Raw genomic sequence first — 24546 nt, forward strand, 5'->3', positions numbered from 1 at the left:
AAAGAAAAGGGAAAAGAGAAAGTTTGGGGAGAGCTTGGGGGAGTTGAAGAGTGGAGATGGAAGATGGGTGAATATAGGAGCAGGGAAGAAGATATCTACATTAAGGAAGCCATTTTAGGGTTGACAAGAGACTTGGCTCTAGAGGGTATCCCAGGTGTCCCCAGGGATGTCCCCAGCTAGGTCCTTAGGCACCAGAGGAGATGGTGCCTTAACTGGCCTTGCCCCACTATCACATTAATGATAATCTCGAATATCACCATAAAATCTTCGTTCAGCGATGGATGGAGATAGAGACAGAGACCCTCACCAGAACATTGGACTGATCTCCCAAAGTCCAGTTGAGAGCAGAAGGAGGGAGAAGTTGAGCAAGGAAGTCAGGACCTCATGATCCACCCGCTGAGACAATGTGCCTGATCAAATGGGAGCTCGCCAACATTTTAAACAAAGGAAAATATCTATAGTCCTTTTTGGGGGAATGTGGGTGTAGGATTTTGGGCTACTTTTTGCTGATTAGAGGCACTGATAATCTTATGGGAACCTTAAGAAGATTTGGAATTATGATCAAATCATGATTGGATTATCCTGTGAGGCTTGATCATCTTAGCCAGCAGTCTTGAAACTGTTTTGGATGTAGAACTCAGACACCTGGGTCATCTGCTCCTATCTGAGAATTTGTAGGAGGTCTTTTTTGATTGAACCTGATTTTTTTTAACCCAAAATGAATTTACAGCCTCTCATTTCTTTGTGAAACAAAAAGCAAAACTTTTTTTAAACTAACATAAATTTTGACTTCAATTTTGAAGTCAAGGTATTTTTAAAATATATATCTTAGATTAATATAGCAGCATTTATAAACAAATATCTCTTAGCAGCAGTTGCTCCTTCCTCAGTATTTAAACAATTTAACGACAACACAATAATATACAATATTTAAACTCTCTGTGCATTTTCATTTTTACATGGCTCTATTTATTTTTATTTTTAATTTTTAGCTTTTCCAGACACGGTTTCTTGTGTATCTTTGTCCTGGAACTCATTCTGTAGATCAGGCTGTCCTTGAAATCACAGAGATCTGCCTGCCTTTGCCTCCCAAGTTTTAGGATTAAAGGTGTGTGCCACCTCACTCAACTACTCTCTTTTTTTATTTTAAGAACTTTGTTTTTTGAAAGCTACATATATTTTTAAATACATTGTAAATTGTTTAGAGGACTTTTTTGTCTGAAACTATCTTTATTGTCATTCTCTTTTTTTGACTACATAAGTCTTTAATTTGCTAAGAGATATGGCTAGGATTAAAACCTTGGCTTTGACAGTTGGATCATTCCTTAGTTTTTTGAGATTTTAGCCTCATTGCAGAGGTACTGGCCAGAGCCATGTTTATTGTCACAACTCTATGGTGTTTTAAGGTCCCTGATACCACCAAAAGGCATACGGTCAGCTTTTTATCAACACCATTTAAGTGTTTTGTGGCAGGGCATCTTAAAAGAGTTGCAACATTTTACAGATAAAGCTGAGTCAGGAAGCCTCTCTTAAATGAGAGCACTTGCCTCTAGCAAGCACAGCCCATCCCAGAAAGTGCTGCTTTTAAGAAGCCATGTTTAACTCTATTTTTTTTATCTAAAATAACTTCCCAAGCTCTCTCAAGCTTTTAAGAGGATTTGGTCAGCTCCACATTGGGTGCTATGGTATGTGGAGTTTTTCTGTCTTGCCTGATTCTCACAATTGTTAAGTCCTAAAGAAATCACACAGAGGTCTACATTAATTATAAACTAATTGGCCTAGTATCTCAGACTTTTTATTAACTCTTAAAACTTATATTAGTCCATAATTCTTGTTTGTGTTAGAGTTGTGGCATAGTACATTTTTTGATGAGGCAGTCACATCTTGCATCCTCTGCATTTGGGTCACTACTATAGACTGAAATTTTCCTCTTCTAGAATTTTTGTTGCCTTGCCTCTACTTCCTACGTGGTAGCCCAACCTATACTTTCTGTCTGGCTACTGGCCAGAGTTTATTTAAAATATAAGTGACAAGGTATAGAGCATAGTCCCACAGCAATTGGCAATATCAAGAAACTATCAATTAATATATCAATATTAGGGTACCAATTCCTAAAGCTGAAGAGAAGATTCATTTTATCATGTTATTGTGCTCACAAATGAACATTAAAGTTTCATAAGTTTTATATAAAACATATTGTACTGACTATAACCACAGCATTATTTTTAATAAGTTTCACCTTGAATAGACCTCAGAAAATCTTTAGACAAAAATATAAATCATTTTGGGAAAACGAACAGTCCACAAATCTTACATACCACAATTAGAAGAATTGCAGCTGATCTTTCTGAAGCATGGAGAGATTTGGTTTCAAGTGCCTGTATTTTTTAATTTTCAGAATTTTGCTTCAGGGCACTATGGGAAAGCACTGCTTGTCATCTGAGCTGGTGTTGTGGAACACTACTAAAAGAAGTAAAGAAGGGAAGGGCTCACAGTTCTTGTAGTCCTCTTTACAGGCACCTCAGATAGTTAGACCTGCTTCTGCCACCTTGCATGAAACCTAATTTCAAGTGTCTCAAAGACCTAAATGTGAAACCTGAAAGTATTAGAAGAAAACATAGGCAGTACTCTACATAATATGGGTGTAAAAAAGATCTTTCTGAATAGGACCCCATTTACACAGGAATTGAGGCCAGCAATCGACAAGTGAGAGTTCATGAAACTAAGAAGATTCTACAAAACTAAAGAGACAAGTATCTTATAGAGGATGAATATATTATAGAAGGAGACTGTGCATTGGTTTCCCGGCCACCCAGACCCCAATAAACACCTAGAAACTACATTAATTATAATACTGTTTGGCTTATGGCCCAGGCATCTTTCTAGCAAGATCTTACATGTTAAATTAACACATTTCTATTAATCTATGTATCACCACGAGGCTGTGGCCTACTGGTAAGTTTCTGGCATCTTTCTCCTTCGGCAACTACATGGCATTTCACTGACTTTGCCTTCTTTCTCCCTGCATTCAGTGTAGTTTTCACACCAGCTCTATTCTGCCATATCATAGGCCAAAACAAATTTCTTATTAATCAATGGCAATAAAACATATTCAAAACATACAGAGGAGAAACCCACATCTATATATAGAATATATAAATAATTTAAAACAGTAAAATGAAGCAACACAAAAACTGGGCTTGGGATCTAAAGAGAGTTTCAAATAAAGAAATAAAAACAGTTAGGGAATATCTCAATTTATGTTCTTTATCAATAGCAATAAGTGAAATAAAAAGCAACTTAGAGATTCTATCTTATCCCATAAAATGGCAAAGATCAACAAAACAATAAACAGCAAACACTGAAGAACATGTTTTTAAAAGGGAACTGCCATCACTGATACTGGATATCTCATTGATTTTTATCTCCATGTTTTTAAGTCAGTGCCAAAGACTTCAAAATTGTTTGAGTTGCTTTTTCTGTATTGGTGAGTATTGAGAGAATGAGTGACTGTGTGTATGTTAGAAAAAGTGTGTATGAAATGTATGTGTATGAGAGAGCGAGTGAGTGTGTATGTGTGTGAGAGAGACAGTGAGTGAATGTGTGTATATAAGAGAAAGAAAGTGTGTGTGTGTGTGTGTGTGTGTGTGTGTGTGTGAGTGTGTGTGTGTGTTGCATGTACACATGCATGCCAGCCCACGCCGAGGTCACAGCAGATGTTTAGGGTATTTAACTATCACTTTCCTTCTCATTGCCTCATTGAGACAATGTCTCTCATGGCTATGACAACATACCAACTGTTAAATACTCTTTAACTGTGACAATAAAACAAAAAAGTAATCCAATGGGGAAAAAAACAAAAGGAGTTTTTGCTAACACCATAATGGGAAACAATTTCTAGAATGAAAAACAAAATGATTATAAGGGAAGTTGAAGCTTCATAATGAAAAGAAAAAGAAATCATTTTTAAATATTAGTAAAAGTATACAGGTTTAAACATAGTTGAGTGTTCCTATCTCCCTCTTTAAAATTAAAATTTTAGTTTAGGATACAGAGTGATGGGTTTTCTCAGAACATCTTCATAGATACAGGTCATAATAGTTTATCTTCACTAATACCTACTCTCTCTTGATTTGTGAGGTGACCTAACCGCATGTGGCTTCAAATGAAATTTCTATGATGATTAATGACTTCTTATGTTCATGTTTTAACCCTTATTGAGTTGAATTTTGACTTTGCAAGAAACGCCTGTACAATTTCAAGCTTTTACATGTGAGTACTATTTCCCCAATATGCTACAAAGAAACCAGCTTGTGCGGCAAGCAGTTTACCTACTGAGCCTGATGCCAGCTGAATCTCCCTGCCTAGGCTTTTCTCTTTAAGCTTAAAATTGAGTTGGCTAGTTAACATTTTGAATTTTCACAAAAAATTTTAAGGTTATTTTTTAGATTTTCGATTGATAAGTATTACATGTAATCTTTAGATCAATTTGCATATTTTTAATAAATAAAACAGTTATTCCATCAGCAAATGATACCTTTCTACTCATTTGTATCCATTTCCATTTCTTTCATAGTTTGTCTTCATCATAGAAATTTATTCCTTCCTTCACTGAATTTATTGCTCATTATTTTAGTTTGTGTGGCTAATGTGAACAGAACTTTGTAGAACATGAAGAAATGTCCTTGAAAGGGGTTGGAGCCATTGCTCAGTGGTTAAAATGACTTGCTACCCTACCAGACAAGCTGGATCTGGGTCGAAAAACCTTCATGGTGGTTCAAAACTTTAACTCTAATCACGTGGGATCACCCTTTCATTGCCTCTGCAGGCACTAGACATACATGTAACACACATAAAAACTGTCAAGCAAATAATCACACACATAAAATAAAAATAAATATACTCACTCTTTCTTTCTTGCTTTCTTGCTTTCTTGATTTCTTGCTTTCTTGCTTTCTTGCTTTCTTGCTTTCTTTTTCAATACAGGATTTCTCTCGAGCCATGGAACTAGCTTTTGGAGACCAGGTTGGCCTCAAACTCACAGAGATCCACTTACCTCAGACTTTCAAGTGCTGGGATTAAAGGCAGTTGCCACCACTCCTCAGTAAAATAAATATACTTTCAGAAAAAGAGAAGTCACTGATATTTTGTGTATATTTTTTATTTCTTTAATGAACACATAAAGATATACAAGGAATACACTGTAACAATTCACTGCAATGTATGACGATCAGACTGGGGCAACTGGTAATTCAACACCAAATATTTATCATTTCTTTACAGTAGAGAGCTTTAACATCCTACTTGCTGTTTTGAAATGTGTAATTAATTGGCATCCCTCAATCATCTCACTGAGTTAAAGAGCATGAGAAGGTATTTCACCAAACAGTTGTTCCGTTCTACTTGTCCCATCTTTTTTCTACTCAACACTCTAGACTCTTCCCAGCCTCTAATATCCATCCATTTACTGTTACTTTATTTCCATAACTCTTCCTACTTCTGTGTGCATTGTCTTTCTGTGTGTGTATTATTCATTTTAACACACTGTTCTCCAGTTTAGTCATATTTCTGCTTTTTAGTCACTAGACAGCACTTTATTACACACACACACACACACACACACACACACACACACATCTGTAACCACTCATTTACCCAACACTTAATTGTACTCTACATTTGGCTTATTGTAAGGAGTGCTACAAGCAGCCTATAGGTACAGATGTCTCAAACTTTCCAGCAGTGGAATCTAGAAATGATGTAAGTCTCAATATGTATATTGAGAAACACCCATGTTGTTTTTCAAAAATAGCTGCAATAATTAACATTCCCACCAAAAATGCACAAGTTCCTTTTGCTCTGAGATGTCTATAGTATTTTATCTTGTTTCTGTCATTTTTGGTATAGCCAACTGGGATAATACATTTCAATGTAATTCTAATTTTCATTTCCTTAATCATTAGTGGAGCTGAGTAATTTTTTCTGTACACATTTGAAAAATGCTTATTGATGTCAAATAAATAAATAGTTTACATGTGTTTTCTTGCTATTGTTGGTTGTCTACTATGCAGAAAATTAAACTCTGATCTTGTCAACTTTATGTCTTATTGCTTTTAGAGTAATACTCAAACTTTATTTGCCTAGAACAATGCAGATCCATACTCTGCTTCTGTGGAGAGTGATAGGTTTGAACTCCATGAAAGAGATCCAGGAGACAGAGTAAAGCATGTCTACCTTGAACTCACTTTCTCCAATGTAGAACTCACTTCAATCTGGGACATTTGTCCTTGTGTGAAACCTACCAACTCTGAGGAACAAGTTTCATGCTCCATTGCTTTCATCGCCTGTTTTTTCTTTTCTCTGGGGTTCAAAGAATCATCATAAACTCTACCTTGTTCTAAAGATTCTAGGTAAAGATCTTCCCAGTGCATAGTTTTTGTAGGTTTTCTGAGCTTCACATTTTTTGGTGATGTGTTCCTCCTAAACTCACACTTAAGAAATTGTTCCTTTGTCAGCCACATGACAATGGGGTCTGACTGAAAAGCCAATGATAATGGCACTGGGATTTGATTCAACTGCATGTACTGGCTTTTGGGGAGCCTAGTCTGCTCGGATGCACAGCTTCCTAGGCCTGGATGTAAGGGGGAGGGCCTTGAACTTTCCACAGGGCAGGGTACCCTGACTTCTCTTAGGACAGGAGGGGGAAAAAGAAGGGGGAGGGGGAACAAAAGGGAAAGGGGAAGAGGTAGAAATTTTTAATAAAAAGAAAAAAATATAAAACATTTATATTGTTTATTCCCTAAAAAAAAAGTTCCTGTTTACACCTTAGATTTAGCTAAAGACTAAAGAAGTAGTCCACTCCCACTCCCAGGGGACACCTTTCAAAGATGTTACATATAATTCTGCACTTTTAAGATGACCCCCAGAGAGCAAAAATGAACTCACTCCTCTAAAACTCTAGAAACCAGGTAAGATTTCGCATATAGGGGTGGGGGAATCTTCTTTTCCCATCTGGACTTTTAAGTACAAGCTTTGAGTTACAACAAACATGACAATAAATTTCACATTGTGTAACATTCCACTGGGTAGAAATTAGGAGGTGCTAGACAGGATCCTAAATGTCTCTGTTTACAGCACTGCTGCAACATTTAAAGAATAAAAGCGGTTTTGACTGCATCCCACACCACCAAGGTAGAGATTCCTAACATTGCTCATGTAATCCCACATCGTTATCAGTAATTAGAATTTTTTTGCTTCAGAAATAAATAAACCATTACAGTTTTTTTTTAAACCACAACCATCTACCTATGGCGACACCAAAATAGCATTGTTCAGTGAGATGCCCGAGTAACAGAAAAGACTCATCTTTGTTTTGAGGATTCAGTGTTGTAAGTTCAAATTGAAGGTTTCAAATAGATCCTAGAGTTGAGGATTGAGGCCACAGCCTCAATTACAGAATGACCCTATAAAAATAATTCTACAGAATGAGTGGTACCATGCTAGTGAATTAATAGATTAATAGAAATTAATGTATTTCACACAAATGAAACCAAGGAAGTCATTATTTCAACAATTCTGTATATACAATTAAAATGAAGCAAAACCTTAGCAATATGTTTCCTTTTAAAGCTTCACAAAAACGGGTGAAAACAATTTTTTTTACAAGTAGCTTATTTCGTGAGATGTACTATTTCAACAGCTAGCTCTCTAAGAAGAATAATCTTTTTAGGTTGATTAAGAAGGATATATTACATTTTCAGGATACTGTAATTATTTATTTTCTAGTTTCAATAAACTTTTTACATCTATTAATAGTGAAAGTATTTAAATACAATATTTGTTTGTGTCTCACAGAGTATAAAAATCTTCAAACATATATATGCAAATCCTGCATTTTCTCATTCAATCCTCAATAATTTGGAGACGTAAGAATTTTTAGTCAGTTATTTAAAGAAACAAAGACATAGGCACACCAAGTGGTACAGCCAAGGGTACTCAGAGCCAAACACAGCAAATTGCTTGCTCATTCCATTTTATTGTCTATGATTTTCTGATCAAGACATAAGAATAAAAAATATACAACTTTCAAAGCTTCTATGGTGATAGTTTAGTTGATGTACATAGTTTTTCTTTTCACACTTTTCCAAACTTCTCAGAAAAAGACTCAGACAATTGTTCAAATGCTAAAACGACGTTGTCTTCTTCATTTTCACACAGTTCACGTAAGGAGACACTGCAAATAGAAGAATTATTATTAATCAACTAAGAGTCATGAGTATTATGTAAAAAGCTATCCTCTAAAGTGATGAAATAGTATTAGCATGTTATAAGGATTACTGATAAGAAACAAATTCATTAACCGAATAAGGTATGTACAAAACAAAAAAAGAAAGAAATAGGAAGATAAGACAAGGTGTTCTGTGAAGTGTCTTTACTGAAAAGGATAATTGAACAGCTGCCAAATTCTATGTCCTTAGATCCTTGCTCCCTTAAATAGTACAACAAAAATTTCTTTTCTTTTCACTCTGTATCTTGTGAACATACTTGGGGGAGTTTCTGTTGTTTTTGTTTTTGTTGTTGTTGTTGTTGTTTTCTGGTGCTTTTTGTTTCTGGTACTCCAGAAAATATTGTAATCCACAATAGAGAAGAAAAGCTTTATTTCTTTTTCTATGTAGGTGAGAAAAGAATGAAAGTGGGACACAGCCAATAGAATAAGGTTTCTCATCTAATTCAGATGTCCTCACCTAAATCCCCAGAAACCTGCAATTGTGTTATACTCCATGTCAATGCAGAATTACCATCACAGATGAAGCCACAGGTATTAGTTAATATTGAATGCAGGGGGTTATTCTGAGTCCTCTAGGTGGAGGCAATTGACTTCTCCAAAGTGCTCATGGTGTGAGGAAAGTGAGAACTGATGTCAGAGGGGTGAAATGTGGACACTTGATGCACAGTCTCAGCTCTCTCAACCTAACATTGCTGACCTCAAAGACATAAGGAAATAGTCAGAAGGGAACTGCTAAAATGATGCAGACAAGCCCTAAAGGTTGGGTAAAGACCAAGGTATCCAGAAACTCAGTTTTACTCAAGGGAACACACTTTTGACTTTAGACCTCCAGAATGGTAAGATTTAAATAGGTTTATATCATTACGTGACAACTTGTTACATCAGTATTAAGAAACTGGTACAAAGGCGTTAAGAAAAAAGAAGAAACACAGAACTGAATAGTTCATAGAGAGTAGCCTTGGCTGAGATCAAGCACAGTCTGACATCTTACTTGCTTTTATTGTTTAGTATTTTGCCCCTACTAGAGATCCAGCTTCCCTGGGTCTTTACTCATCAACAAACTGAAATCTTTATTTGTGACATTAATTTACTTCTCCTGAATTACAGACTAATCACTGTGATGATGTCCTCTTATATCCACAGATATCAAAATAGATGATATCCTCTGATATGCACAACAAATATAAATTTAACTACGTTTATACTTAACCAAAAATGTCACTTTCACAATGTAGTGTGTGTGTGTGTGTGTGTGCGCACATGTCTGTGTGTATGTGTAAGAGAGACAGAAAAAGACAGATTCATTAACAACAATTTAATCCTTGGTCATCTTTAGCCATAATATGAACTTCAGTATCAATGCTTCAATTACAAGTATTTGTAGAGTTAATATCCCGTATCATTACTCTGTTTCCTTAATTCAGACCTTCATTCATTTCTCACCACTCTTACTGTTACACACTTAGAGACAATCTGATGCATCTCCACCACATAGAAAGACTGTAGATCTATGCCACACTCACATTCACTGTTCTGTGTCCATGATGCTCAAAATATGCAGATGTAATTCTAAAATGCAACACTGAATTATCTTCCTGAAAAAGACTCAAATTTCTCAGGAACCATAAAGTAAACTAGGTTTTTCTTCTATAAGTCGCCTTGTTCATGGTATCTTATCACAGCAACAGAAAAGTAGCTAATACAGGGATTGTACATGTGGAAATAGACTTAACAATCCTTATACCTCAAATAATTAAAAGTTTCTCAAAACAATAATGCAGACACACTGGTTAGGTGAATGAATGAATTAATGTTGTTTTTTCAGCCTGGCTTTGGACTCAGCTCTAGTATCTCTGGAGGCTTCTGGGTTGCTTCTAAGATTATGCTTTGGATAACTATGTGCCACTTCACCTAGAGATGCTATAAATCAGTGATTCTCAACCTGTAGGTCATGACCCCTTTTGGGGGTCACATATCAGATATCCTGTATATCAGATATCTACATTATGACTCATAATAGTAGAAAAATTACAGTTGTAAATTAGCAATGAAATAATTGTGTGGTTGGGGTTCACCACAACATGAGAAATTGCAATACATGGTCACAGCATTAGGATGGTTGAGAACCACTTCTATAGATGAACAAAGCTATTCCCTCTGCTCTTGTATGCCTCAAATTCACACTGTGTATATAAATAATACATATAAGCCTAATTCAGCTCTTATCAAGGAAATAAAACAAATAATTGCTTATTAAGGATGCAATTATGATAAGCTTTATGTTCATTTGACAAAATAAGGAATCGCTGCTAAAGTGCTGGAATGCATTAAGGTTTAAGGGGTTAGGATGATGGTCATTTAACTAGCTGATATTATACAGCTAATGGTGGAATGCTCACACAAAGGTTGATATTCCTTGTGATTAACTGGGCCTTGAGGTAGATCAGAACAGGAAGTGACTATGCATTGACAGCCAGATAAACGCTGAATATAAATATAGGTTACAGCAAGTGACTCAAGAGCAAGCACATGATATAACCTGGAGACCTGATAGCACCTCAAAAACATTGTGTGTTTGACATGGTTTTGCAATTGGAATCATCAAGAATATTAGGATCCGAGATCAGTAATGCTCTGGAATAGCTTCCTGTTGGTGTGTAGTGCCTGAGTCGGAGACTCTCTCTGGACTGATCTTAATCTCCAAAGTAACATGGAATTAATTGTATTACAGATCATAACCAACAGGTTGTGGGGATGGGTGATTTTATAAACCCTTTCGGAAGTAGAAATTCGTGGTATGAAACAAGATCCATGATACTTTTACATACCTGTATCATGAAACAAAACCTCAACATTTTCAAATTACTATTAAATTTCTGAAAAATAGGAAGGTATTATTTCAACATGTAACATACCTGATAGATTTAATGGTAAGGGAAAAATCTTTCAACACCTGGTAAGCTGTCCCATAATGTATCCTAAATAACAGAAAAACTAAAATTAATGACACAAAATTATTTACTATTATTGCTTAAACCCTTAAATGATGGCTGTCTTAGCCATGATCACAGAAGCTGTTTTGTTTTGCCGTGTCGTTTTCTTTTGTTTTTAACAATGGGTGGCAGACAATCAGTCAAAGTGCTGAAGATAAGTGACTGCTGAGCACTAATCCCTAGTTGGAACATCTGTGTCAGCTCACCAAGGCGGGACATCACAGAAGAGGAGACCAGAAGAGCAAAGAGCAGGATGTGCGGGGAGTGCTGTGAAATGCCAGCTTCAGGGCATGGCGTGACTCATGACTCACAGCTAAGGTTGCCTGCATAGGGTCTACACAAGAAAGGGACCATTAACCTCAGGCATGGATGAGGAGTAGACTCATAGGACAACCAGGGCCCTGTGAGCAGAAGAAGGGAGAATCATTTCTCTATAGGATCGTAGTCACTGGTGGGCCCCTATGCTCCACAGTCATGCAGTCAACCCTGGTAGAACTTTGGGTCCCAAAATGAAAGAAAACAAAATTCAAAGACTCAAAATGGGAGGATGATTTGCTGGAGTAAAAGGGCACAACTGGGAAGAGATACAAGACGTGGGAGGAGGTGTGGTCATATTTTTATATACAATTATAAGATTGTCACTGAATAAGTTTAATAAAACAAAAATACTATTTTCTAGTGCAGCAACTACTATATTGACAATAATAAATCAGGCTGAATAGACAGCCAGGTTTCTGAAGACTATCAAAACCTTTTACACCACCTTAATTTAATAAAGATTGTTCAAATTTTTATGTCAAATGTATATTTAATTTCTTAGTGTATTTGCCTCTAGATGTATGTGTTTAGCACCTGTGCCAATATTTCCCTGATAATGGATATTCTCCTGACTATTTCCCTGAACATGAATATCTAATATACTTGTCATGACTAATTATTTCTTGAAGTTAACAAAAGAGAAGATACCCATTGGCCTGGTCAAACCTCCCAAGGGATCCTTGCTTACTACAGTAAAGTGTATATGTGTTAAGTGGTATATGTTAAGCTTTCTTCCGTGACTGTCCAACTTTTGTGGCCACAACACTGTGTCCGCAACAACTGTATAGAGAGTGACCTAAATAATACTTGGTTCTTCTTATACTTATAGAAATGCCATTCCTGCAAGCTAAAATAACTGTCTCAGAACCAGAATTGAAAACTAGACAATTTATATTCTCTCAGCCCTTAAGCAATACCAGATTTTTATCTGTCATTAAAAAACCAAATTATGCCTAATTAGAAATGTAATATAAAGATATATTTTAATATTCACATAGACACATTTAGAGTATATATTTAGATCAAGTGAGTTGGCCTAAATGCCAAATTATTGCTGACAAACTAGAAATAAAAATAATATAGAGTATGTCATCATCTTTGCCATCAGTCTGAAAGTGAAAATCTAATATGCTTGGCAGTACTAATTAATTCTTGAAATTACCAGGAGAAAACATACCCATTGTCATGTGTTATTGCCTCAAGAGATCCATGCTTATAGAAGTCAAGTGCATATGCATTAAGTGGCAATTTTCTTCCTGTACTATCGAACCTGTGTGGCCACAGCACTGGGGCTTGGATATGATCGATACCAATTGTGTGCAGAATAACCTAAAGAAATAGAATTTTTGCATGGTTATTCACAAGAAGAGGAGACTTTTAACTTAGAACTTGTAGTGATTTCATCTTCATCAGTGCTCTTCAAGAACACTCTGTTGGTAGAAGAGCAGGTGCCTTCTGCACACACTGAGGCAGAGCATCCTAGAGCATGACTTGGCTCCACCTGCAAAGAGGATTACCCCACAGCATGTTGATGGCAAATCCACCAGTCTTTCTGGAATAGAGCAAGACTGACTAGGAAAGAAAAAAATAAATGAAAATCTTTAAAGTCTCCTTAACAATTCTGAGAATAACTTTGCAAATGGGGTTTCACAGACCAGGAGGCCTGCATGTGACAAGAGAAAATTCAACTAAATGTGCATAGTGAGTTTCAGAATCAACATCCAGATTAAAAAGAGTAGAGAAAAGATAGAACAAAAACAATAAAATAAGAGAAGAAAGTAAATAAATTGTTTTCTGTGTCTTCATTTTGCAAAATCTCTGCCGCGTGTGAAAAACAGGAGTTCTGATACAGTGCTAGTGACACTGCAAACTGGCCCAAGAACTTGTAAAAAACTCAAGAGTATAGTTTTCTTCTTTATTTACTCTTTACTCTTTGATTTTGGGGGGCCTGTAACCTAGATCCCAAATAAATCACAGAGACTTATGCTTACTGATGAATGTCTAGCCTTAGCTTGACTTATTTCTAGCCAGCTTTTCTTAACTTAAATTATCCCACATAAAGCCTGAGATCTTTTGCTTCTGGGCTTTTAACTTTCTCTATTTCTGTATACCTTTCTTTACTTCTTACTCCATGACTTGCTGTTATTTGATTGACTACCCCCCATACACCTACAGTCCATCTGCTTATCCTACTTCTCAATCTTTCTTCCCAGATTTCTCCTCCTCTTTATTCTCTATGCCTGGTGGCCCTGCCTATCCCTTTGCTGCACTATTGGCTGTCCAGTTCTTTAACACAATCAGGCATTTTAGACGTGCATAGTAAAAGCTTCACAGAGTTAAACAAACACAACACAAAAGAATGCAGCACATCTTTGCATCATTACACAAAAGTTCTACAGCATAAACAAATACAGCAAATCTTTAACTAATATTCTACAACACTAGCATGGTTTGAGAGTCTTGGGAAACAGACATGAACATTTTAATATTTCTATTTTTTTGACCCAGAAAATTACACCTAAGAGAAAGGAGCACACTTACACCTAAGAGAAAGTAGCGCACAAATACGAAACATTAATATGACTGTTTGTATCAATAGAGAATTAAAGAATGACTGAACATTAACAGAAAGCAGAGTAATGTATAGTTTTATATTATGAAATATTATGGTGTTTAGAAAAATAAATTAGAGCTTCATGTCAGAACATGCTATGGGATAACGCTTTTTTACACTGTGAATTTGTTATTTGTGTTGGTTAACTAAAGTGCTGATTGGCCTGTAGCCACACAGAAAGTATAGGTGGGGCAACCAGACTTTTGTGATGAGGAAAGGCAGAGATGGTGTCATGATCTAGAAAAAGAGGAAGCAAGATGAGAATGCCTTACTGAGAAACGGTATCAAGCCACATGACTAACCATAGATTTATGATATGGATTAATTTAAGTTGTAAGCCTGGACAATAGGCCAAATAGTTCATAACTAATATAAGCCTCTGTATGTTTATTTGGGGCGGAATTGCTATGAGACCAGGTGGGACAGCAACTTCTGTCTACAAATGGCACCCAAAGGTTTAGCAAGAATTTTTATATAAATATGGAGAAAACTTCAAAAAAAGGATTTCCAACAGATAAGAACAAAGTCAAGCACAGCTTTTCAATAACCACCTTTACTCCAGTAGGCTCTGGTTTTTGGCTGTGATCAGAGGAGGGCTCTTTTTTAAGAAAAAAAAAAAGGCTTCCTGACTCAGAGTTAACAGTGAAAACCTCCCAGCTCTTCTAAGAGGCCTGTTGTCACCATACACTTAAATTTTGTTTATGAACAGTTGGTGACATGCCTCTTGGTGGTGGTATGGACCTAGGAACTCCACAGAATTGTGGCAAAAAAATATAGCTCCTACCAAACATAGCTAGCACCTTCACCATGAAGCTAGACTCTCAGGAAGCCAAGGAGTGGGGTGGATCCATCTGCCAAAGCTGCTGTTTTAATCCTAGTCACGCCACTTAGATTAAAGATTTATGTGGCCAGAAAAAAAAGATAGGCATATACAGTGAAGACAGATTCAGACCAGGGAGAAAAAAAAAACTCTTTAAATGGTTTACAGTGTGCTTGAAACTGTACATAAACTTGGTAGAGAAAAGAAAAAGGATATAAAAAGTCCTTTTAAAAAGGAAGAGATAGTTAGGAATGGTGGCATGCCTTTAATCCCAGCCCTTGGGATGCAGAGGCAGGCATATCTCTGTGATTTTGGGAACAACCTGGTCTACAGTACGACTTCCAGGACAGTCATGACAGAGAAACATTGCCTTAAAAAACCAAAGTTAGAAAACAAAAATAAAATAAACAGTGTAAAAAAAGCTATGTAAAGATGGAAAATACACAGAGAATCTGAATATTGTATGTTTCTGAATTGTTTGACTGCTGAGGAAGGAGCAACAGCTGCTAAAAGACATTTGATTATAAATGCTGCTGGATTAACAGAACCTATATATTTTGAAAATGTCTTGACTTCAAAATTTACGTCAGAAGATAAATTACTCTGGAGAAGAGGTTTTGCTTTCATTTCCATAAGAAATGAGAGGTTGTAGATTTATTCTTCATTAAGAAAAATAAGATTTGATTGAGGAAGACCTCCTGAAAAATCTCTGATGGGAACAGACAGATGATCCAATATTTCAGAAGTTGTAGTTTCTTCAGAAATCTACATCCAGAGCAGTTTCAAGGTTGCTGGCTGAGATGATTCAGCCTCACAGAATACTCCATAATCCTAAAGACTTGATCATAATCCTTAATTTTCTTTTGGTCCACATAAGAATACTAGTGTCCCCAGTCATCAGGAAGTAGCCCAGAAAACTATGCTCACATTCTCAGAAAAGAAATGGATTATGGATGTTTGTCTTTGTTTAGTGTGTTGGTTACAAGTTGTTATGGACAATGGGCTAAAACAAAGGCAGCTAAACAGAGGAGATGAGATTCTTTTGAAAAGAAAAAGGGGGAAATGCTATGGGATAATGCTCTTGTACACTTTAAAGTCTTGTCACTCATATTGAGTTAATAAAATGCTGATTGGCCCCTAATCAAGCAGCAAATATAGGCAGGACAATCAGATGAAGAGAATTCTGGGAAGAGGAAAGGCAGAGATGCAGTCATCATCCAGAATCAGAGGAAGCAAGATGAGAATGACGCACTGATGTAAGGTACCAAGTCACATGACTAAACATGGATAAGAATTATGGGTTAACTTAAGTTATAAGAGTTAGTAAGTAATAACTACAAAATTATGGGTGAATCTTTCTTTCCAGAAAAGGGACACTTTTCTGGAAAGAACGGTGGGATGGCTGGCTGGCAGGAGAGAGGGAATGCTGGGAGAGGAACTAGCAGGAGAGGAGGGAGGGAAGCAAAACTGTGATCTGTGATTGACCTTGGAAAAGTAATTAATAAATGAAAACACTTTTCATGCAATGGAACGTGTAATGTTTATCATCTGTATGCTAGTCTTCCACAGCCTCGACAGCATTCTGTTACAATGTACCACTCAGACTGGAGCAAACGCCCCCGTGGAGACTGATTAATGAACATCACTCTTTACTTACGTTATCTGAAACTTCTGGACGAAGCAAATCCACATCAAAGTTTCCAGACAGACAAGCAAATGGTGAAACTGCCATCCTTCCTTCCCTGCAGCTCATCAGGTGAGACACAAGTGGAGAGTCTTCACATTCTTTACCTGTGAATTCTGACCAGAACAGACTGAGATAGATACCGTTTGTTCTTCTTCCTTTAGTTATTGTTTTTAGACCATTATGGGGACACCCACAGAAACAGCAGACCTGAGCAAGTGGGAGCTCACTGACTCTGGACTGAGAACAAAGAAACCTGAATAAGACCAAACTAGGCTCCCTGAAGTGGGTGCCAGTTGTGTGGGTTGGGCAGTATGTGAGGCCACTAGCGGTGGGACTTGAACTCTCAGGAACCCATTCCCTATCATGGGATGCCTTGCTCCACCTAGATCCTTGGGATGGGGTTGGGGCTTGGTCCTGCCTCCAGTGATGTGACACTTCTGTGAGGAGAGAATAGAGGAGGGGTGGGGAGAAGGTGGGAGGAGCAGGAGGATGGGAAGGGAACTGAGATTGGTATGTAAAATAAGATTGTTCTAATACTACTACTACTAATAAGAAAGAATTCCTCTTGTTTCTCTTGTCTCAGAGACATCCTTGCTCCATTTTCTACAACTGAACTAAAGTTGGCCCTCAATCAAAACCATTTATAAGTGATTCAAATTGGATTTAGGTTCATTCTCCACTGCCCTTCTAACTGCCAATCAACAACTTCCTTTTTTTTTCCAGAAAGAACCCAATTATCCCAAGGCAAACTGACTTTTCTGAAGTGCCAGCCTTCTGAGATAAAAATGGTAGAGTTGGAGACTTGAAGCACTGCCAATGGCCTGCATCCCTAGCATTCATATTGCATGTCCTTGGGCAGGATTATTACTAAATTGCTACACATAGAACTGAAACACACTTACCAATTTTTGAGAGGGGGAGTTGATATTCCTGTTTCATATCAGCCATCTGGGACACAATTCGCAGAAAAGCAGCAAAGTCCTCTGTCACTTGCGTGTTGTACTCAAGCAGGGCCTCACTGAAGTCCTCAGGGAGGTCCTCAAGGAATACCTAGATGCCAAAGGTTTTTCAGAGAGCAGAGAACACCTTCCTTAAAAACTGAGAACTTGAAGCATTGAAGGTAAAACACCACACAGTTGTTTTCAATAAAGCCATTTTTTCTTCTTGATTGAACTGAGATTAAATTTTTTTGTGCTTACTTGCACTTGAATAACAAATGCTCTACTTATAACACTTGCTCTGATGCTCCCTAAAGAAAACAGCTCTTGTAAGAGCAGACATGTCCTCAACTGCCACTAGACTCTTGAGTAATTTCAAAGGACCTAGGGGCAAGTATGTAGAGCAAAGAAGATAGAGCATATTTTCAGGTTCAGAATCAACTGCACCTGGTTGAGAGGTTTTGAAACTCTCAGTGTCTTCATTGGGCTAACACAATTTATTTTTCAACCTGTACACACGGAAGTGCTATAATCTAATTTTCTTTTCTTTTTTTTTGTAGTTCTGTGATGGTAAACTACAACTTATAAAGCATGCCTCCATAAAACATCTTTATTTAAGACTTATGGACCTGAAGAACTGTGCAGAAAAGAATTCTGCCTTTATCACCCATGCCATCGGCGCTACATCAGGAAGTTACATGGATATTCCTGAGGGAATCAACTCAAGGCAGCAAGAAAAGCAGAAAGGGTGCTATGAAAGATCTCATGGAAATAAATACGACTGTTTTAATTGAATGGACAAATGCACCTTTTCAAAAATAAGCAAACAGGATGATGATATTAAATTGTAAAACTGTCCTAAGATTTAGGAGTCAAAGGACCGTTTCCAGACAGCTTTGTAACACTTTCTCAGAGATGACACTGTGACATACAATCATATCTCAAGACACATTCAAACAATGAAGGTGGCTTTGGGGCCTAGATGTATAATTATCTGCATCTCCATATGTGTGTACATGAATATGTGTTTGAGTGCTCTCCACCATATTTTTTTAGAAGCAAGCTCTCTCCCCATTCCTAGAGCTCTCCAATTAGCCTAGCCTGCCCAAGCCAGCTCCAGAGATCCACATTTCTCTGCCTTTTCAGTTCTGGGATGACAAAGGGTGTCACCATGTACATCTTTACATATGGGTACTAGGAATCCACACTCAGATCTTCATGAGTACATGGCAAGAACTGTATCAAGTCATCTTCCCAGGCCTTGTACACCTGTTCACTAGTGTTGTATATTGATGCAATCAATTCAAACCATGACTGCTCTTTCTTCCTCTTTATCTTCAAGGCGTGTAAGCTTTGCACCGATTCACAGAGGGACTTCTAAGTTACTGATACATATCACACTATTTTCGAAAGAAGCAAATTAGTATATAAAATGCATTAATTAACCCACATTCATGAAACCCTGTTGCTACTGAAACATTTCTGACAGAATCTGTGTACTATTGTTAATAATTTTACCAGAACATTTTACCTTTGATTGATAAAACTTGATGTTAGCATCTTGGAACTTGGCTGGAATATATCTTCTTCCAAAAAGATTTGCCAATACTAAAACCAGCTTTTCCATTACATCTTCAGAAAAACATTTTGAGCCTGTAAAAGAAAAAAGTTTCATGTTATGTATGTAAAAATTATTACATCAGTTTTTTCCTGTTTAAAATAATTGTTATGTTCATTTCATAGCAAATGCAGAATAACTCAGCAGCAGATGCTTTTCATCTGTGCCTTTTTTATTCTTGATTTTGCCTTCATTAGCATCCTTATCTGTCCTACTGCAAATATTCTTATGTTTTGATCTAGACTTTGCTTATTTTGCCCTATCTTCCAGTGGCTGACCAAATTATGATGTCTCTGTCTTTGTCCCTGTTCTATGATTATATAGAAACACAACAACCATGGCAGCTCTTATAAAAGAAAGCATGTAATTGGGGCTTATCTACAGTTTCTGAGGTTTTGTGTATTTTCACCCTTGCAGGGAGCATGACAACACACAAGCAGACATGGTGTTGGAAAAGCAGTTGAGAGTTCTACAGCTGCATTGTCAGGCAGCAAGATGACAGTGATAGCCACTGGGCCTGGTTTGAGCTTGCAAATCTCTAAAACCCACCCCCAGTGACACACTGCCTCCAACAAGGCCATGCCTTCTTTAACCAGGCCATATCTCCCAATCCTCCCAAATAGTGCCATTCCCAAATGAACCATGCATTGAAACATATGAGCCTGTGAGATTATTCCTACTCAGTCCACCCCAGAGATTCTGCTACTGCAACTCCCAGTTGCTAAGTTAAAGATGAGCTGCACCAGTTCCATCAGAGAGAAGAGAGAGAGAAAGAGAGAGGAAGAGAGAGAGAGAGAGAGAAAGAGACTCTGAACTTGATAAATTTTTTAAACCTCAAAACCGACCCCTGAGTGACACATTTCTTTGGTGAGATATTTGTACATTGTGTGAAAATGTATTTGCTGTAATTGGTGTAATAAAAAGCTGAATGGTCAATAACTAGGCAGGATGTATAGGTGGGATTTCTGGGGTCAGAGAGGACTCTGGGAGGGAGAAAGGTAGAGTCACCAGTCACACAGAGAGAAGAAACAGGAGGTGTAAGACGGAAGAGAAGTAACGAATGCAAAAGTGTAGATTAGTACGAATGGATTCATCTAAGTTATAACAGCTAATGGGACTAGTGTAAGATGAGGTCAAGGTTTCATGATTAATAATAAATCTCCACGTCATTGTTTGGCACAGGCAGCTGCAAAGAAAGTCCATCTACACATTTCCTCCAACAAAACTATGCCTTCTAATTCTTTCAAATAGTGCCATTACCTGATGACCAAGTATTGAGCCTATGGGGGCCATGCTTATGCGAACCATGATGGCCTCACCCACCTAGTCAATAATCTATTATGACTTCTTGGTACTTACCAGCAAAATATCCAAAACTAACCCTGCAGATAACCTTCCTCAACTCAGATGGAGCCGCAGTGACTCAAGGCACTGCATTTCAGCAGCATGCAAATAGTAGGAATGCTTAAAAAGTTGTGATAATCAATAACTTGGGAACTAGAATCAGGCTAGCTATGCTTGAGTATTGGCTCTGACTTCTTAAAAGGTGAGAAGCACGTCATTTTATTTAACTTCTGTATTCATACTTTATAAACCTACCGATTTTGGCTATATCTGCCAACAACACTTTCACTTACCTGAAATGATTTCACCTGTTACAAATTTGGAGGAAACAAAACATTCTGAGTAGCCAGAAAATGATACTTTTTTAAAAATATTTTTCTTTATTTATTATGTATAGTGTTCTGTCTGCATGTATACCTGTAGGCCAGCAGAGGGCACCAGATCTCAGTACAGATGGTTGTGAGCCACCATGTGGTTGCTGGGTATTGAACTCAGGACCTCTGGAAGAGCAGTCAGTGCTCTTAATCTCTGACCCATCTCTCCAGCCCCAAAATGATACATTTTTAAAAACATAAAGTCTACAGGTATTGTGAAAAGCAAAAATATTTCCATCAGCTAGGGACAGAAGACAAAGCAGGAGGCTTGGAGGTCACCATGCACCAGGAAATATCACAACATCAAGCACAAATATTAGGAGAGAGCAATATCTACTTCAGAGACATGGTGTAAAGAATTTATTTTTAAATATTTCAGAGACATGCTCTAAAATATTTATTTTGAAACTTAGAACCCAAATGTTTTCCCATAAAAACTGTATGGGATTTATTATAATAACTATGCCCAATGTGGGCAAAATTTATAATGCATAATAGACCTCGAAACATAATTAATGCAATATCAGATATTGATGTATACTGCACAATTATATTCAAAGAAAATAGTGCTGCAGACAATATTTACAGATATTAATAGTTATTATCTGAGGGTAGAATTTTGGATTTCATATTTTAAAAATGTTTTCCCATGCTGTTATTCAAAGTTGATCATATATTTAATTACAAAAAAGGGTTTATAAATATTGTATATTATGCAATATGCTCAGAATCCTGGAAGAAACACACTTTTCAAGTTACAACTTGCAGTAGTGAATATTTTTAAATCATTGTCACAAAATAGGACATCTTTAGTACTGATTTCACTTCATATTTTTTTGCAAACCTATGTTTTGTCTATCAAATTAGCATTTTTTATTATTAAACTTTCAGTTAAAATGAAAAATAATATTTTCATACGTACATTATCATACTTAACTGATACTCTCTCAAGTGGTTATTGAGTACATGTATTCCTGAAGTTTTAGTTTTCTATATATAAATCTATCAAGGTTTTTCCCACCATGGGAAGATTTTATACACACATCCATATAATTTTACATATATATAACATATACAATATATTATTTGATAAATAATCATATACTAAAAATGATACATTGTTTATATACTTACTGTATGGTTTGATATTATTTTGATTATATACACATGCACACACACACAACATAACCCTCAAACTTACCTTCATGAGTTGGCTGACAAAGATTATGGAACAGACCTCTTACAAGAAAACTGACAAAAACAAGATTAGACGGCTCATGGTAATGTAAATGTGATACAAGGCCAGCAAACCCTGTAGGGTTACCTTCTTGATCTATATGTCCCTAGAGAACAGAAATAATTTGTCAGTTTTACTCAACTTACAAAATTAGTAGCAAGTAGATTGTCTATTATCAGTTTAAAATAGTACATGCCAATAAGGCTGTAACCACCAACTCGCCCAACTTTAATAATTACATGAATTACAAGTAGCAGTACTCATTGGGTATTGTCTTCTAAGGTTTACAATAATGAAACGTGGTTAAAAACAAAAATCTAGGGTCAGACAGATAGATGGCTCAGCAGTCAGCAGCACTTGCTGCTCTTCCAACAACCTGAGCTCAGTTTTTCAGAATCTACATTGAGACCCTCACAGTAGCTACTACTCCAGTTTCAGGCCCTCTCAAGTCTTCTTCTTGTCTCCACAAGCACCTATACACACACATAACATCTGCTCACACATCACACATAAGTAGATGAAAGTTTTTTAAAATTAAAAAAAAAAACCAAGTCTGGTACTTTAAAAATATGGATAGTAGCAAATCTATTATACACGCATATACATACCACACCACAGCACACATACAGAGAGAAGCAGAAACGGGGGAGGGGGAGTTGGTTCCTACCTCTTTCACCAGAAACTGCAAAGAATATAAGAAGTACAGCTTTAACATGTCTGTGACTCGGGGACATTTGAAGGATAACAGTGAGTGCCTCAGCACTGACAGTGCCTGCAAAGAGAAGTTTTTCATTTAGTAACATTAAGTGAAATGTCTTTGCAAGAGATAACACAGGCTAAATTACATATAACACAAACACACACACATACACACACATATATATCATATGTCTTATGCATATGTAATGTCATATCTCATGTATATATAATTTCAATTATAAGATCTGTACCTCTAAAGTACAATGAACCATTGTGGGCTCTCCCTTTTCTACTTTATTCTTTTCTGAAGGCTCTCTCCCCTGACTAAAGCACACGGAGAAGGGGATGCTCTTAAGAGGTTCCTTTTGGTAGCAACAATATACAAAGTTCAATTAGATTTGATACAATACAATTGCCTTCACCATATACCACATCACCTAACATAGCATGTATGTCTTTTAGCATACTGGAGAGAACTGTGGCAGCTTGAATGACAATGGCCTCATAGGCTAATGTGTTTGGATGTTTGTTCTCTGGTTTATGAAAATGTTAGGTAAGGATTATCAAATGTAGGCTTTGGGGTTCAAAAGCCCATGACATTCCCAGTTAACTCTCTGCCCCTAGCTTGTGGTACTGTCTCAAACTGGGAAGCCTCACCCACTACTCCAGTGCCTCCCTTCCTGCTGCCCTGCTCCTGTCATGATGGACAGGGACTCAAAGTCTCCAGCAGACCATTCCCTCTATAAGTTCCCTTGGTCATGGTCTTATCACATTAACAGAGAAGTGAATAAGATAAGCATAGAAAACAAACTTAAAAGAAACACAATTGTCATCAAACAGACTCAGCAGAAAAGACATTATCAGTTTCAGAGCATGCAGAACATAATTTATTTTTGAGGGTGTCTAGATATACTATTTTACATCTATCGTGCTACTGCAAAAATATCAGAAAAAATTTGGCTGAAGACAAAGGAGTGAAAATGTTCCTTCATCTCGAGTGTCAAACAACACTCTTGTATGTGCAATATTCAAGTTCTCTCTAAAATATCTATGAGCTCACAATGAAAGTAAACTTCCTTAGTATCACCCAAAATGACGTCAGACCTCTTGGAGTTGCAGAGTGGTTTGCTACACCAACTATGAGAGCTGGGAACTCAACTCAGGTCCTCTGCAATAACCTTACCTATTCTTAACAACTAAGCCAGATCTCCAGATACTACTATATTTAAATCCAATATACTTAATGGTAGGACAGGAGGAGAAATAAAAGAGATGAACTCTCCATTTCCTTTATAGTAGGTTACAAAGGGAACCAAACGGAGACTTTACTACCACCCTCTTGTCCTTGTATGCTGGATTCAGAGGACTCAGCTTTTGGAAAAAAAAGCCAAGTAATAAGGGGATGTGAGGGAAAGGAACTAGCAGTGGTCCACTGTGTCCTGGAGGTACAGACCTTATAACTAAAGGCATACTAGCAAGATTTATCAGTATTTTCACTGCAATGACAAAATACCCGAGAAGAGCAACTTAAATGAGGTACAATTGATTTGGGGCACATAATTTTAAAAGTAGCTTCAAACCGTAATGTGCATGGCTCCATTGTACTGAAGCTGCTCA

General features: G+C 37.0%; 2 protein-coding genes across 6 annotated transcripts in view; both read right to left on the reverse strand.

Annotated features, from left to right (window-relative positions):
* The window catches only part of LOC125413989 (putative ATP-dependent RNA helicase DDX60), a 337410-nt gene that overhangs the window by 236306 nt on the left and 76558 nt on the right, over nucleotides 1-24546 (reverse strand). The window lies entirely within an intron of this gene.
* Nucleotides 8016-24546, reverse strand: part of LOC148118308 (putative ATP-dependent RNA helicase DDX60) — a 93123-nt gene continuing 76592 nt past the window's right edge. For all 4 annotated transcript variants that reach the window (XM_087900932.1, XM_087900933.1, XM_087900936.1 and 1 more), the window contains 8 exons: nucleotides 22898-23002; nucleotides 22195-22336; nucleotides 19189-19310; nucleotides 17622-17769; nucleotides 16690-16832; nucleotides 12776-12927; nucleotides 11203-11265; nucleotides 8016-8233 (listed from right to left, as the gene is read on the reverse strand). In XM_087900932.1, coding sequence (XP_087757058.1) covers nucleotides 8134-8233; nucleotides 11203-11265; nucleotides 12776-12927; nucleotides 16690-16832; nucleotides 17622-17769; nucleotides 19189-19310; nucleotides 22195-22336; nucleotides 22898-23002 — 975 coding nt within the window. In that variant the 3' untranslated portion in view covers nucleotides 8016-8133. The remainder of the gene's footprint in view (nucleotides 8234-11202; nucleotides 11266-12775; nucleotides 12928-16689; nucleotides 16833-17621; nucleotides 17770-19188; nucleotides 19311-22194; nucleotides 22337-22897; nucleotides 23003-24546) is intronic.

This window comes from Myodes glareolus, chromosome 23 (genome assembly GCF_982192425.1).
Source record: "Myodes glareolus chromosome 23, mMyoGla1.1, whole genome shotgun sequence".
NCBI classification, from domain to species: Eukaryota; Metazoa; Chordata; class Mammalia; order Rodentia; family Cricetidae; genus Myodes; species Myodes glareolus.